This window comes from Sphaerodactylus townsendi, linkage group LG01 (assembly GCF_021028975.2).
Source record: "Sphaerodactylus townsendi isolate TG3544 linkage group LG01, MPM_Stown_v2.3, whole genome shotgun sequence".
Taxonomy (NCBI): domain Eukaryota; kingdom Metazoa; phylum Chordata; class Lepidosauria; order Squamata; family Sphaerodactylidae; genus Sphaerodactylus; species Sphaerodactylus townsendi.
This window is the reverse complement of record NC_059425.1, coordinates 28,177,871-28,192,779: the sequence shown is the minus strand read 5'-3', so window position 1 is coordinate 28,192,779 and position 14,909 is coordinate 28,177,871. Positions and strand designations below refer to the sequence as shown.

Sequence of the window (14,909 nt, the reverse complement as noted above, 5' to 3'; positions counted from 1 at the left end):
GTTATGGACCCTCAAAACTGTAGCCCCCATCTCCTATTAGCTCCCATTGGAAACAATGGGGTATAGGGGCACCCCCTTTGGGAGTCCATAACTTTGGACTCCCTGACCCAAACCTCACCAAACTTGGGGAATAGCATAAGGACAGTCTCCTGATGATACGCTGAAATTATGGTGCTGCTAGCCTAAAAACTGCACCCCTGCAGGCAAAAAATGGAAAACCACTAAAATACCCAAAAACGAACCCAGCATTTTGATGCCCCCCACAAGGTGATGCCATGGGCAGCTGCCCACCTTGCCCAATGGGCATTACTCCAGTGGGCAATGGGAGGAGAAGGTGTAGGGTGGCGGCAGGGGTACCGTGAGATATGAAGAGTGAGGTCAAGGGTACCCTGACCTCGAAAAGGTTGGGAAACACTGGTCTAAACCATTTACAGTAATTTAAAGGGGTATCATGTAAATCTGGGCCTAGAAGTGTTGCTGCCCTTAAAATGGGTCAACTATAATGAAAGTGGGGAAGGTTGCTCAAGGGTTAACCATCCAAAAAACACCAATAGTATCAATGCACCAGTGTTTCTAATATTCAACATGCATACACTTAAACAATTGCAAATAAGCTTTTATATTGTATAGCATAAGCAATATCTACACAGGCTTATTACAAAGAAATATAAACCAAATAGTCCCTCTACAAAGGGCTCACAACAAAATTAACATTGAACGATAACCACATGGGCTGTCATTCCCCGGTTGTTGAATGACTTCATATACCTTCACAATGGCCCATTATCCTGTGTAATATTAAAAAATAGTCATTGTCAAAAAACTTGAGTTTGGCTTTAAAAGACATGAACATGGTTGAAAAAGTGAAAAGTACACACTAAAAGGGTCAGTGCTATCAGTCACAGACCAGGAAAGGGATATGGGCATCTTGATAGTTCCATGGGAATGTCAACTCAATGCATGGCAGCTGTGAAAAAGGCAAACTCTATGCTGGGGATAATTAGGAAATGAGTTGATAATGAAACTGCAAGGATTGTCATGCCCTTATATAAAGCAGTGGTGCGACTGCACTTGGAGTACTGTGTTCAGTTCTGGTCGCCACATCTCAAAAAGGATATCGAAGAGATAGAAAAAGTGCAGAGAAGGGCAACGAGGATGATTGAAGGATTGGAGCACCTTCCTTATGATCAGAGGCTGCAGCGTTTGGGACTCTTTAGTTTGGAGAGGAGATGTTTGAGGGGGGATATGATTGAAGTCTATAAAATTATGCATGGGGTAGAAAATGTTGACAGAGAGAAATTTTTCTCTCCTTCTCACAATACTAGAACCAGGGGGCATTCATTGAAAATGCTGGGGGGAAGAAGTCGGACTAATAAAAGGAAACACTTCTTCACGCAACGTGTGATTGGTGTTTGGAATATGCTGCCACAGGAGGTGGTGATAGCCACTAACCTGGATAGCTTTAAAAAGGGCTTGGACAGATTTATGGAGGAGAAGTCGATCTATGGCTACCAATCTTGATCCTCTTTGATCTCAGATTGCAAATGCCTTAGCAGACCAGGTGCTCGGGAGCAGCAGCAGCAGCAGCAGCAGAAGGCCATTGCTTTCACCTCCTGCATGTGAGCTCCCAAAGGCACCTGGTGGGCCACTGCGAGTAGCAGAGAGCTGGACTAGATGGACTCTGGCCTGATCCAGCAGGCTAGTTCTTATGTTCTTATGACAGCATGGGTTTTTTTTTTTTTTGCTTTTTTCGGTTTTTGAAAAAAATCAGGCCTTTTAAAACCAAACCTGAAAAATACTGGAACAAATTGTGCACAGCTTTATATGAATGTCAAATATAAACTGTTAGGGTGGAAACTTGTTTTTTTTTTCAGACTAGCAAACCGCAGCACTCATAAAATGCAAAAGTTGGAAAGGTAATTCTGCATTATGCCGCATTATGCACATGAAGCAAAGTTGTGTGGTTTCTTCTCGAGGAGACAGACAATCCTCAACAAATAAAACTGGGAAGCCGGTAATTTGAAAATGAAGTCATGTAGCAGGAGGGAGTGTTCAACCCATACCTAGGGATGCAAGTCTCAAAATGGGACCTGAGGATCCTCCGGAATTATAACTCCAGATTACAGTGTTCAGTTCCTCTGGGGGGGGAAAAGGATGCTTTGGAGGGTGCCTGGTAGGGTATTGTACCCTACTGAGGTCCCTGTGCTTTCCAGGTTACTAACTCCCCCAAATCTCTGTGGGTTTCCCAACCTGGACTTGGCAACCTAACCCATAAAGCATAAATAAATAAACCTAACCTATAGAGCGTAAATATACAACCTTCAAGGTGTGAACAACAGTTGAGTAAATGAGACAACATGTGAATGTATAAATGTGGGCTGAAAGCTAAGGCTAGAAGAAGACCTAGGACAGAGGTGCTGGAGAAGATAACCGGCTAGAAAGCATGTAGATGACCTCTGCCCCCATGACTGAAATTTGCCCCCATCAGCTGTCCCTCAGGGAGAAAAACTGAGCCCTGAGTAAAGGAGTGTCTCAGTAAAAACTTCCAGAAGAGCCATCTTTGTAAATGTTGTTAACTTGTTTTTAGAAGAAGAAGAAGAAGAAGAAGAAGAAGAAGAAGAAGAAGAAGAAGAAGAAGAAGAAGAAAAAGAAGAAGAAGAAGAAGAAGAAGAAGAAGAAGAAGAAGAGGAGGAGGAGGAGAGGGAGGAGGAGGAGGAGGAGGAGGAGGAGGAGTTTGGATTTATATCCCCTTTCTCTCCTGCAGGAGACTTCAAAGGGCTTGAGCAAACTCCTTGCCCTTTCTCCCTCACAACAAACACGCTTTGGTAATTGAGAGAGCTCTGAGAGTTGTGATTAGTCTAGGGTTGAATCTGTGGTTTTCCAGATAGCCTGGTCTGCTCTTTGACAATTCTACCAGCATGGCCAATTGCCATGCTTGTAGCTGATGGAATTGTAGTTCCTGAACATCTGGAGCAGGTTCCCTACCCTGGACTAGCCTAAGGTTACTCCAGCTGGCGTGGATGTGCTGCGCTTAATCTGAATTCCCTTAGATCAGCCTTTCAGCTCAGGGCGGTGAGCTGGGAATCAAACCCAGTTCCTCCAGATTAGATACACGAGCTCTTAACCTCCTACGCCACTGCTGCTTTTTAAGTTGCTTTTAAATCTTTTTATGTTGTAATTTTTATGATGTAGTTGTTTTTATGGGTTATTTTACTTGCTGCCCTGAGCCCTGCGAGGAAGAACGGGTTATTAATCCAAATATAAATACATATAAATCAATCAATAAGTCAAGCATATCTACTCAAGTCGATGTGGAGTCATACACCAATACAAGACTCTGAGACTGAAATCCGCAGGCAATATGTCAAGCGGTCAGCATTCCAGATGGGGGCATGAAGTCTCCGGGGATTACAGCTGATCTCCAGGTGAAAGAGATCAATTCAGCTGGAGAAAATGAATGCTTTGGAAGGTGGACTCTGTGGCATGACACCCCTCTGAAGTCCCTCCCCAACCAAACCCCTTCCTCCTCAAACCTCACCCCCCAAATCTCCAGGTATTTCCCAATTCAGAGCTGACAACCCTCCAAGATGACCAAGATGACCATATAAGAACATAAGAACATCAGAACTAGCCTGCTGGATCAGACCAGAGTCCGTCTAGTCCGGCACTCTGCTACTTGCAGTGGCCCACCAGGTGCCTTTGGGAGCTCACATGCAGGATGTGAAAGCAAGGGCCTTCTGCTGCTGCTGCTCCTGAGCACCTGGTCTGCTAAGGCATTTGCAATCTCAGATCAAGGAGGATCAAGATTGGTAGCCATATATAGTCTTCTCCTCCATAAATCTGTCCAAGCCCTTTTTAAAGCTATCCAGGTTAGTGGCCATCACCAGGTTAGTGGCCATCACATATATGGCAAGACTCCTCTGACAGGAAAATAAAGGTGGAAAGAAGGAAGAAGAAGAAGAAGAAGAAGAAGAAGAAGAAGAAGAAGAAGAAGAAGAAGAAGAAGCAGAAGAAGCAGAAGAAGCAGAAGAAGAGGAGGAGGAGGAGGAGGAGGAGGAGGAGGAGGAGTCAGATTTACATTCCCCTTTGCAGGAGACTCCAAGGCTTATTAGACTTCCCTTGCCCCCCCTCACAACAAACACCCTGCGAGGTAGGTGGGGCTGAGAGAGCTCCGAGAAGCTGTGACTAGCCCAAGGTCACCCAGCTGGCGTGTGTGGGAGTGTACAGGCTAATCTGAGTTCCCCAGATAAGCCTCCACAGCCCAGGCGGCAGAGCTGGGAATCAAACCTGGTTCCTCCAGATTAGATACATGAGCACTTAACCTCCTACGCCACTGAAGAATAAAATTCTGAGATGCTTGAAGAGGGGGAGTAGAACATCCCCTAAATGATCATCTTGCTAAGCCGCAGAACTGCAGTCCAAACTCTGCTCTTGACCTGAGTTTGATCCCAATGGACTTCAGTTTCAGGTGGCCTAATCAAGTTGACTCTGCTTTCCACCCTTCTGAGGTCAGTAGAAGGAGGACCCAGCTTGCTAAGGGAAAAGTGTAAATGACTGGGGAATGCATTGGCAAATCACTCTGTAAATATAGTCTGTTGTGAGATAATGTCACCCTATGGGCCAGTAATGACCTCGTGCTTGCTCAGGGGACTATCATCATCCTTACCTCTTACTTGGCCAGTCAGTATCAATAGCTCAGGGTGAATGGGGATATTCTTTATAAAACAGGAGACTGAAGTGTAAGGCAGAAATCACCCTTGGCTAGCCATCGAGATTTGTGTGTACTAGGGTTAATAATGTAACAATGATCCTGTGCTCAAATTGTTGAGATTTCAGGAAGAAAACTGGATCAACTTGCCTTTGCATCCCCAGAACACCCAGAATTTTGTTTCTAACATTGAGAGTCAAGTAAGCAAACATGCTGGGCATGTTCTAAATGACCACAGGGGAGTCAATGTGATGTACTGGTTAAGACCAAGTGGACTCTAATATGGAGAACCGGGTTTGATTTCCCACTCCTCCACACAAGCGGCATACTCTTATCTGGTGAACAGGATTTGTTTTCCTTTTCCTCCGCATAAAACCTGCTCGGTGACCGGTCATGGTTCTCTCAGAACTCTTTTAGACCCACCTAACTCATAAGGTGTCTGTCTGCTTCGTTGCTATGCAGGCCTTCAAAGGAAGCCATAAAAATGCATATGCTGCAAAAACATCTAGAATCCTGTCACCAAGATCACACCTCTCTGAATCAGTTCCCCTGGAGAGAAATTACATTCAGCGGCTTTGGCCTACATTTAACAAACACTTGCATCAGTCTCTGCAATCCTGTAGTGATCACGGGAATATTAACACCTACAGAAAAACCCCTCTCTTCCACATGAAGCCTGCTGGGTGATATTGGGCTAGTCACAGTTCTCTGATAGAACCATAGAGTTGGAACAGACCACAAGGGCCATCAAGTCCAACCCCCTGCCAGGCAGGAACACACAGAACTCTCTCAGCTCCATCTACCGCACAAGCAGAGGTGGGATCCAGCAGGTTCTCACAGGTTCCTGAGAGTAAGTTACTCATTATTTGTGTGTGCCGAGAGGGGGTTACTAATGGGTGATTTTGCCATGGGATTTTTGCCTTAGTTACGCCCCTCCTCTCAGCAGTAGCGCGCAGAACTTGAAGCTGTCTGGCAGGAGGGGCACCGCCGTGCGTGGCAGCCTGCGCCTGCGTGCATTCGTTTCCCGCCCAAGCCCGGGAATGCCCCGCCCCCAGAATGCCTGGTCACGCCCCCCGTCGTGCCACACCCAGCCACATTGGCTCTACACCACAGTTTGAATCCCACCACCATGGGAACCTAAAATTTTTGGATCCCACCACTGCTCACAAGGTGTGTGAGTTGTGAGGAGAGAAAGGGAAGGAGTTTATAAGCCACTTTGAGACTCCTTGCAGGAGAGAATAACAGGGTATTAATCCAAACTCCTCCTCCTCCTCCTCCTCTTCGAAAAGGTTTGCAATATAGCCTTCAAAATCAAAATCAGTGGTGCAATATAGACCTCAAAAATCTAGGCGGCCCCAGTCTTTTTGAGCCTGTGGAAACCATTTTGCCTCTGACTCCGCATGGTGGCTTCGGTCACAAAATGGCTGATGCAAAATGGTTGCTGTAGGAGGTGGACCAATCACAAAATGGCTGCTTTGGATTACCTTCAGTCACACAGTGAACAGCCTTTTGCTGTTGTGGCAGTTGCTGCTGAAGTAACTTTCTCAAAATCTGCACAGTCAATCAAACCTCTAATTGTCAATTAGAAGCCTTGCTGACCAAAAGCCCCACCCTGCACCATCTACTTCGTAAATATGTCTATTTGTCAACCACTAGGAAAGGTATTGGCAGGTTCTATGGCTTATCCTGTTAAGACCACTGGTGTGTGCGATCACGGTCATCACTTCTATTGCGTGATTTTTTCTCATTATTTTTTTAAAAAACATGAAATTAAAATCAAACTTAGTCATCAATGTGAAATTTGCCCACATCTGTATTGTTTGACTTTATAGCCTCTTCCATTTCAATCCTAATTTCTGAGGCTCAAGAAATTAAAATACAGGCTGACTTATTTATCCTTATCCACATAGTCCTTATAAACTCTAATTATGCAGACCATTAGTTTGTATAACTATCCAATCCTAATTTCTAAGGCTGCACCGAGGCCACATCCCCTCTGCCCAGCAGAGCAGTCACTGCTGCCTCGGCTGGGCAGAGGGTTGGACCATGGGGGTGGAAAACGCAGAATCTGCCCCAGGCACAGCTTTCCCCAGCTATGCCTCTGTTGTTTTGCAAAATCCTGGGTTGGAGCGACTCCCGCATGAATGGCCAGGCAGGAAGCGCTTTATTTCCCTCCCTTCCCGCTATCCTGTCAGGAGATTCAGGGCTTGACAGCCCACAGTGAGGGAGAATCCACCTGCCACAGCAACACGTTTATTAGTGCCCTGCCATTGTGGGGAAGGCCCCTTTTTCTTTGGCTCATTCCGCACATGCAGAATAATGCACTTTCAAACTGCTTTCAGTGCTCTTTGAAGCTGTGCGGAATGGCAAAACCCACTTGCAAACAGTTGTGAAAGTGGTTTCCGGTGCTGCATTATTCTTTGCGCGGTGCTGGGCCCTTTGTTCTGTATGCCTACAGGCGCAGTTACTCTGGTGTGTGCGTTGCCGGACGTATTGTGGGAGGATCAGCATGGCTGCAGGGGTTCGTTCCTGCATGCCTGTGCAGCTACATGTGTGTCGCAGGAAATTTTTAAAAAGAGAAGCGTCTCTGTGCAAAGGAGTGAAAACAACCTGGATTGCTTCCATGGGCTCCAATCACAGCTTGCATGGCATGCATGTGAACAGGAAAAAGGAAAAAGGTTCCTTTATAATGACTGCAACCCATTGTACATTTGTTTTTGCAGAATCGACCAATACAATCGAATTAAACAATCCTTTTCCCACTGCACATTTCGTTGTTTTGCTCTGTCTTTGGTGCAGCCCTCTTCTTCTGCTATATGGGAAAATGATGTTGACTTTTGCACAGTGGTGGGATCCAAAAATTTTAGTAGCAGGTTCCCATGGTGGTGGGATTTAAACTGTGGCATAGCGCCAATGGGGCTGGGAGGGGCACGATGGGGGTGGGGCTGGGCATTCCAGGGGCAGGGCATTCCTGGGCGGGTCTGTGGCAAGGATGCAGCCGCTGCGCCGGTCCTTGGGCGGGAAACAAATGCACTCAAATGCAGGCTGCCATGCACGGCGGTGCACCTCCTGCTACACTGCTTCAAGTTCTGCGCGCTACTGCTGAGAGGAGGGGCGTAACATAGGGCCTTTCCCCACTTACCTTAAGCCCTGCACTACTTGAGGAGAGTAGCGCCGGGTCCCCCGGCACTCCCCACGACAGGGGCGGCGACAGCGCAGCCGCCCCGACGCTGCCACTGTTGCTCCCCCTCAGCACGCAGCATCCCAGGCGCTCTTCTTAACGGCGCCTTTTGATGGGGACACCTGGGCGCGCGCCTGGGATGCTGCGCGCTGAGAGCAGCGCGCGGCATAAGGGGGATCACGCCCTAAGGCAAAAATCACATGGCAAAATCACCAATTAGTAACCCCCTTTCGGCACACACAAATAATTAGGAGCCTACTCTCGGGAACCTGTGAGAACCTGCTGGATCCCACCTCTGCTTTTGCAAGAGAAAAAGAAAAAAGAAAATTGCACAAAACTAACAACGGGGGTTTGATTTCCCCCATGAAAGGAGGAGGCCAAAAATGGGGAACTTGCATCCAACGCTGGAAAGATGTGAAATTCAGCAGTGTTTCTTTTTCAAATCGTCCTTTTCGTCTGCTTGCAGGAGGATTTCGTGATTTTGAATATCAGACTAGGCAGAGCTTCCAAACCACCCAGATTTTCCTCTTTGTTTCTACATCCCTAGAAAAGAAATGGGAAAGACGATGCAGCATAAGATATGCAAAGCTCCCCATCAGACACACATGAACGAAAACATCCAGCTTTGGCTAGGCCGACCTTGGCGCTGACTTTTGGGCGTGTGCGATTTTCGCGTCCCAGGCTGTTCAGCCCTCAAACAGCCCACAATTTTCTTCAGAGGATGCAGCCTTAATGGAATGCAAAAACACTCCATCAAAATCAGGAGGGGAAAGGCAGGCCTCTCCGGAGATCTAGAGCTGCCTCGGCTTGCCATTTGCAGGCTCCAGGTGACGTCAGCCCAACGGAGATGCCTCACGTCCCTTGGGGGAATTTTAAAACCACATAAAAGCTCTTCCCGTCCCAAGTACTCGCTTCCACTTGGACTTGTTCGCACTGGGGAGCTGGGTAAGTAGGATTCTTTATTTTGAAGAGCTCTGGCCACTGCAGCTGTTACTACTTAAATGGGAGGAATTCCCTATCAGTGGGACCACATCTCCAGATAGCTTGATTGACTGAGCTGGGGGTTCCAAATACAGGAAAAAAATTTAGTCACATTGGAGATGCAGTCAAATTTGCACCTGAAATGGATTTGAAAGAACACTGGTGGTTAGGTGTACTTGCCAAGCTCCAGGAGGAGGATGGAGATTTCCAAGAATTAAAACTGGTCTCCAGACCAAAGGGGGTCAGTTTCCCTGGAAGACAAGGCTGCTTTGAAGGATGGGCCCTGTGCAGATGGACCTTACTGTGGTCCCTGCCCAGATTCTACCACCAAATCATCAGGAATTTGCCAACCTGGAGCTAGGAACCTTTGTGGTTGGGAGGAGGTCCTTCTTGGGCTTGCATCTGAGCAGGGGTCTTCAAACTGTGGCCCTCCAGATGTTCACAGACTACAATTCCCATGAGCCCTACCACTTGGCCATGCTGGCAGGGGCTGATGGGAATTGTAGTCCATGAGCATCTGGAGGGCCATAGTTTGAAGACCCCTGCATCTGAGGAACGTCAAGAGGTTCTTGGAATCAAAGAATGTCAAGAGAATTAGCTGAATTTCTCAAGGTGGGTGTCTGCCAATTCCTAGGCTTGCCCCCTGACTTCACTGACTGGATGCAGTCCAGTCCAGAGGAAACTTCTGAGGGATTTCAAGGGAAATGTTTGACATTTTTGCCCATTGCTGGTCCAGACCTTCAAGGGCTCATCTCCAACACTATTGTGATCCTGGCAATTGAAAAAATGTTTATGAAAAATGGCTTGTAAGGCTTGCTTTTTCTGAAGTGGAACACTTCATTTGAAGTGGAACACATTCATTTATGATTTGTTCCCAGTTTGGAAGGCACTCTAGTTGGAGATGTATCTGCCGAGCTTCATTGCAACTTACTATAACGTTGCCATGTCCCCTTCCCTTGCCACCAGTGGGGGATGGGGGATTAGGCTTGCCAGATTCAGGCTAAGAACCACCTGGAGATTTGGGGATGGATCCTGGGGAAGACTGGGACCTCAGTGTGGTACAATGCTAAGAGTCCATCCACCAAAGCAGCCATTTTGTCCAAGGGAACGGATCTCTGTAGTCTGTAGATAAGTTATAATTCCAGGGAATTCCCTGGTCCTTCCTGGAGGTGGGTCTTCAAACTATGGCCCTCCAGATGTTCATGGACTACAATTCCCATCAGCCCCTGCCAGCATGGCCAAGTGGTAGGGCTCATGGGAATTGTAGTCTATGAACATCTGGAGGGCCATAGTTTGAAGACCCCTGCTCTAGGGTGTATCTTGGAAGGTCAGTGGTGCTTGGAGAGAGGTTGGACCTTTGTGGGGTATAATGCTATAAAAGTTCACCCTCCAAAGCGGCCACTTTCTCCAGGGAAACAGATCTCTGTAGTCTGGAGATGAGCTGTAAATCTGGGGGATCCCCAGGTCCCACTTGCATAGGATGTCAGCTGCAGATGCTATTGGAGCATTTTCAGAACTTAGTGGATCACTACATTGTCCTCAGCATTGAGGACAATGCTGGCTTTCCACATCTTTTGATTCACTTTTGCAACAATGGGCAGCCCAATCCAGATTGGGGGAGGGGGCTAAACGGCTACTAAAGTCAGCACAATGTGGTACTGACACGTTAGCCCTCTCAGCTTCTGTAAGTGGCAAATAGGAAGATGGGCGAGCGCCACAGAGCTATGCTGTGCTCCACAGTGCCTGGTTGGCTTACAGCTGCTGCTTCTAGAATTATGTTGGCCTAACATTTTGGCTGGCCACGGGGTGGAGACAGTTCTGGTTGCCCTCACGGATGACTTTGGGAGACACCTGGACCAAGGCAGATCAGCACTGCTGATACTCTGTGGGTCTATCAGCAGTGTTTGATTTGGATGGTTATGACATCTTGGCCAACTGCCTCACCAGCATGGAAATATAGGGGACAGCGGTGTAACCACTGGGTTCCCTTCTCCAAGGCCAGGGACAGAAGGGAGCAATCAGTGAGAGAACTTCCACACACAATCTTCTGGTGTGGCACACCTCAGTGATCCTCTCACTGATACTGTTGAACATCTATAGGAGCAGCAGTGGTGTAGTGGCTAAGAGCAGGAGAGAAAGGGGGGATATAAATCCAAACTGCTGCTGCTGCTGCTGCTCCTCTTCCTCCTCCTCCCCTTCTTCTTCTTCTTCTTCTTCTTCTTCTTCTTCTTCTTCTTCTTCTTCTTCTTCTTCTTCTTCTTCTTCTTCTTCTTCTTCTTCTTCTTCTTCTTCTTCTTCTTCTTCTTCTTCTTCTTCTTCTTCTTCTTCTTCTTCATCTATATGCAACCCCTCACCAGGTTAATCTGGAGGTAGGCTGGTGATGCCCAGTTATATCTGTTGACGGATGGCCATCTGGAAGCCACCCAGTTGTTTGGGGGCTATGATGGAATGGATGAAAGTAATTTGAAGCTGAATCCAACAAAGATGGGGTCACATGGCTGGATCGGAGGGGACTGATTAGGGAATACCAGTTACCAAGCCTGGATGGCATGCAGGTGACAGCTCCATCGACCGTCAAGAGTTTTGGTGTGCTCCTGGATGCCTCCCTGACAATGGAGGCTCAGATAGCACATACCCATCTCCACCAGATGAAAAAAATGGCACTTTAGCCTTCCTTGGTTGACATAGCCCCTGTGATTCATGTAGCAGTAACCTCTAGGCTAGATTACTGCAATGTGCTCTATGCAGGACTGCCCTTAGATCTGCTCAGGAGGCTCCATTTAGTCCAGAATGGAGTAGCAAGGGTCTTTACTGGAACCTCATGGTGGATAAATATTCAACCTGTACTCCACCAGCCTCACTGGCTTCAGATGGAGCACCATATCAGATTCAAGATTCTTGTACTAATGTACAAAGCCCTAAATAGTCTGGGACCAGCATATGTATGGGACCATCTCTCCTGGGACATCCCCCAAAGATTGCTTTGTTCAGCTAATACCAATTTACTGGTGATCCTTGGTCCAAAGGAAGCTCAGCTGGCTTCAACCAGAGGCAGGGCCTTTCTGATCTTGACCCCCATCCTGGTGGACTGCTCTGTCTGAGGAGACCCTGTGGAACCCCACGCAGTTCCACAGGGCCTGTAAGACAGAATCGTTCCACCAGGCACATAGCTGAGGCAGCTACAGTTGATCATCTAGGCCTCTCACTTCAACTCTCAATTTTTGACTCCCAACTCCATTATTAATTCATTGGGACTTCTTGGTGTGGTCATTGCTTATTTAAATTACAATCGTTTGGATATGTAATCACCGCTTGGACTTATTTAGCATTTGATATTTATTAGTATGGCTAGTAAATGCTTTAAAATGTTTTATGTATATGATATGAGTTTCCCCAAGCATGGGATGGGAGGGACAGCATATTAAGGCCAATAAAACAAATCAATTAAAAATATGCTCTGAGTGAGTCCCGCATCCCTGGGAACCAACTTTTCTACAGTCAAGAATGGTTGCTAGGGGGAGGGAAGAGCCGAGAAGGTGAGAAATCCTTGCAAACTCTTCGCACTGAATTCAAACCAGTGACAATGGTCTTTTAAACAGATGAAAAGGAGCTACATATGCATATGATCCTGCACTGCATTCATGCAGCTACGATACATATTTATTTGGGCGTAAACCTCTTTGCGCATCAAAGAGGTTTCCCGGATGAAGAACTTTCAGATTCATTTTGGATTTGGCTTTAGGCAACGTCCAGGGGCACGTCCCTTGTGGGTATATGTAGCTGCTGTCATAATTCCCACAATGAAATGTCAATAGAGTTCTCAAAGCCCATCCCATAATATACATCAGATCTGTCTCCTCAGGAGGAATTTCCCATCATCAGTATAAAATACAACCAAAAATGGTTTATCCCGTACCAGACACTTGATGATTATATAGGCGTGCAAATAATAATTGGCATTTCCCCCTCCCCCAGGTATCTCCAGACCAGCCAAAAGATGACATATTATAGACAACGAAATCCAATGTCACTACCGTTTGTGAAGAGAGGGCCAACATACTATGGGCCTCGGTACGTTCCGCTCTATGGGTCCAAATATCCTCTGTCCTTGAGCATTCCTGCATTTGAGGGAGGCCGCTATGTCCCACCTCGTCTTCTACCTTATGGGACAACCAAGTATCAACCTCGACGGGTATCCGTGTGCCCAGAACCAACCGCAACCAAGTACCCAGAAGTAAATTTAACCAGGAAATTAGCAAGAGCATCGTTCAGGAGTCCACGATCTTGGGTGACCTATAGTGGCATAACCAAAGGTCGACATGGCACTATCACAAAGAGCCCAGAACGCTGTGTGAACAAGGTCCCTCTACCACGTGTGACAAAAGGCCCAGTGATATACACAACCAAGATGACACAGCCATATGTGACCAACAACCCGCCACCACGTGTGACCAAGGACTCGGTACTATATTCAACTAGCAGCCCAAAGTTGAGTGAGACTAGAGTTCCTCTTCCGCGTATGACCAAGGGGCCAGTAATATATGCAACCAAAGGACCACAGCCATATATTACTAATAATTCACAAGTCCACGCAGCCAAGGGGATATTGTCAAAGGCAGCAAAGCACGCACTATCGCAGGTGAAAAAGGGCACGTCATCACGGACGACCAAAGGCCCACGGCTACTCTCAACAAAAGTCCCCCGGCTCGGTGCGATGAAACCTTCACGTCTATGGCTGAACAAGGTCTCACAGTCGCAGCCATGCTTGACAAAGAGTTCCCAGCCCAACCTGGCAAAGAGTTCCCGGGTCAACTTAACAAAGGGCTCGCAACCATCCCTACTCCACACAGGCACATTCTTTACCTCCAAGAAACAGGCCAAAAATGTAAAAATTTCAACCAATGGCAAAAAATATTGCTCCGCAACCAAATGGTTCTGAAGACCATAAAAACTGAGGACTCCCTTTCCCGCCCCCTCCCCCTAAAAAATTGAAGATTCAGATCAGCATTTTGTGGTTTCTCTGCAGGTCCGGGCCGCTGCCGCCGGCACATAACCGACCTTACCCGGTTAATTCGGTTCCACATGGTCGGTTAAAGCAATGGGTGGGCGCGCTCCCGCCCTTGTTCCCCAGAAATGACTACACACATTAGTGCTGTGGAGTTTTGAAGCACAGTTGTTGACCTCTTTTACACGGTGTTCTCCTGTTGCTGTCCTGTTTCTATACACCAGTTTTCATGTCTCGTATGTAATTAAAGGACTGTATACTTTGCATTCTCAGATGTCTGTTATTCTAAGGAAAATGATCTTCCTACATCTGACTTCAATTATGGCCAGAAAGGTATAGGCTAGAGATTCAGGATTTTGCTTGCTTGCTTGCTTGCTTGTTTGTTTTACAGAAGGGGTCTTCAAACTATGGCCCTCCAGATGTTCATAATTCCCATCAGCCCCTGCCAGCATGGCCAAGTGGTAGGGCTCATGGGAATCTTGTAGTCTCTGAACATCTGGAGGGGCATAGTTTGAAGACCCCTGTTTTACAGTAAGAGTTGTCCAGCAGTGGAATTGGCTGAAGAAGAAGAAGAAGAAGAAGAAGAAGAAGAAGAAGAAGAAGAGGAGGAGGAGGAGGAGGAGGAAAGAGGAGGAGGAGGAGGAGGAGGAGGAGGAGGAGGGGAGTTTGTATGTATACCCCACCTTTAAGAACATAAGAACATAAGAACATAAGAAGAACATAAGAACTAGCCTGCTGGATCAGACCAGAGTCCATCTAGTCCAGCATTCTGCTACTCGCAGTGGCCCACCAGGTGCCTTTGGGAGCTCACATGCAGGAGGTGAAAGCAATGGCCTTCTGCTGCTGCTGCTGCTCCTGAGCACCTGGTCTGCTAAGGCATTTGCAATCTGAGATCAAGGAGGATCAAGATTGGTAGCCATAGATTGACTTCTCCTCCATAAATCTGTCCAAGCCCTTTTTAAAGCTATCCAGGTTAGTGGCCATCACCACCTCCTGTGGCAGCATATTCAGCATATTCAGCATATACCTTTCTC

At 47.1% G+C, this 14,909-nt stretch overlaps 1 protein-coding gene across 1 annotated transcript; it reads left to right on the top strand.

The window, feature by feature from the left end:
- Positions 1-8,814: 8,814 nt before the first annotated feature.
- Positions 8,815-13,897, top strand: LOC125443892. Its single transcript, XM_048516285.1, has 2 exons — positions 8,815-8,834; positions 12,846-13,897. The coding sequence occupies exon 2, from the start codon at positions 12,868-12,870 to the stop codon at positions 13,807-13,809; it is 942 nt and encodes a 313-aa protein (XP_048372242.1). The 5' UTR covers positions 8,815-8,834; positions 12,846-12,867; the 3' UTR covers positions 13,810-13,897.
- Positions 13,898-14,909: the final 1,012 nt, after the last annotated feature.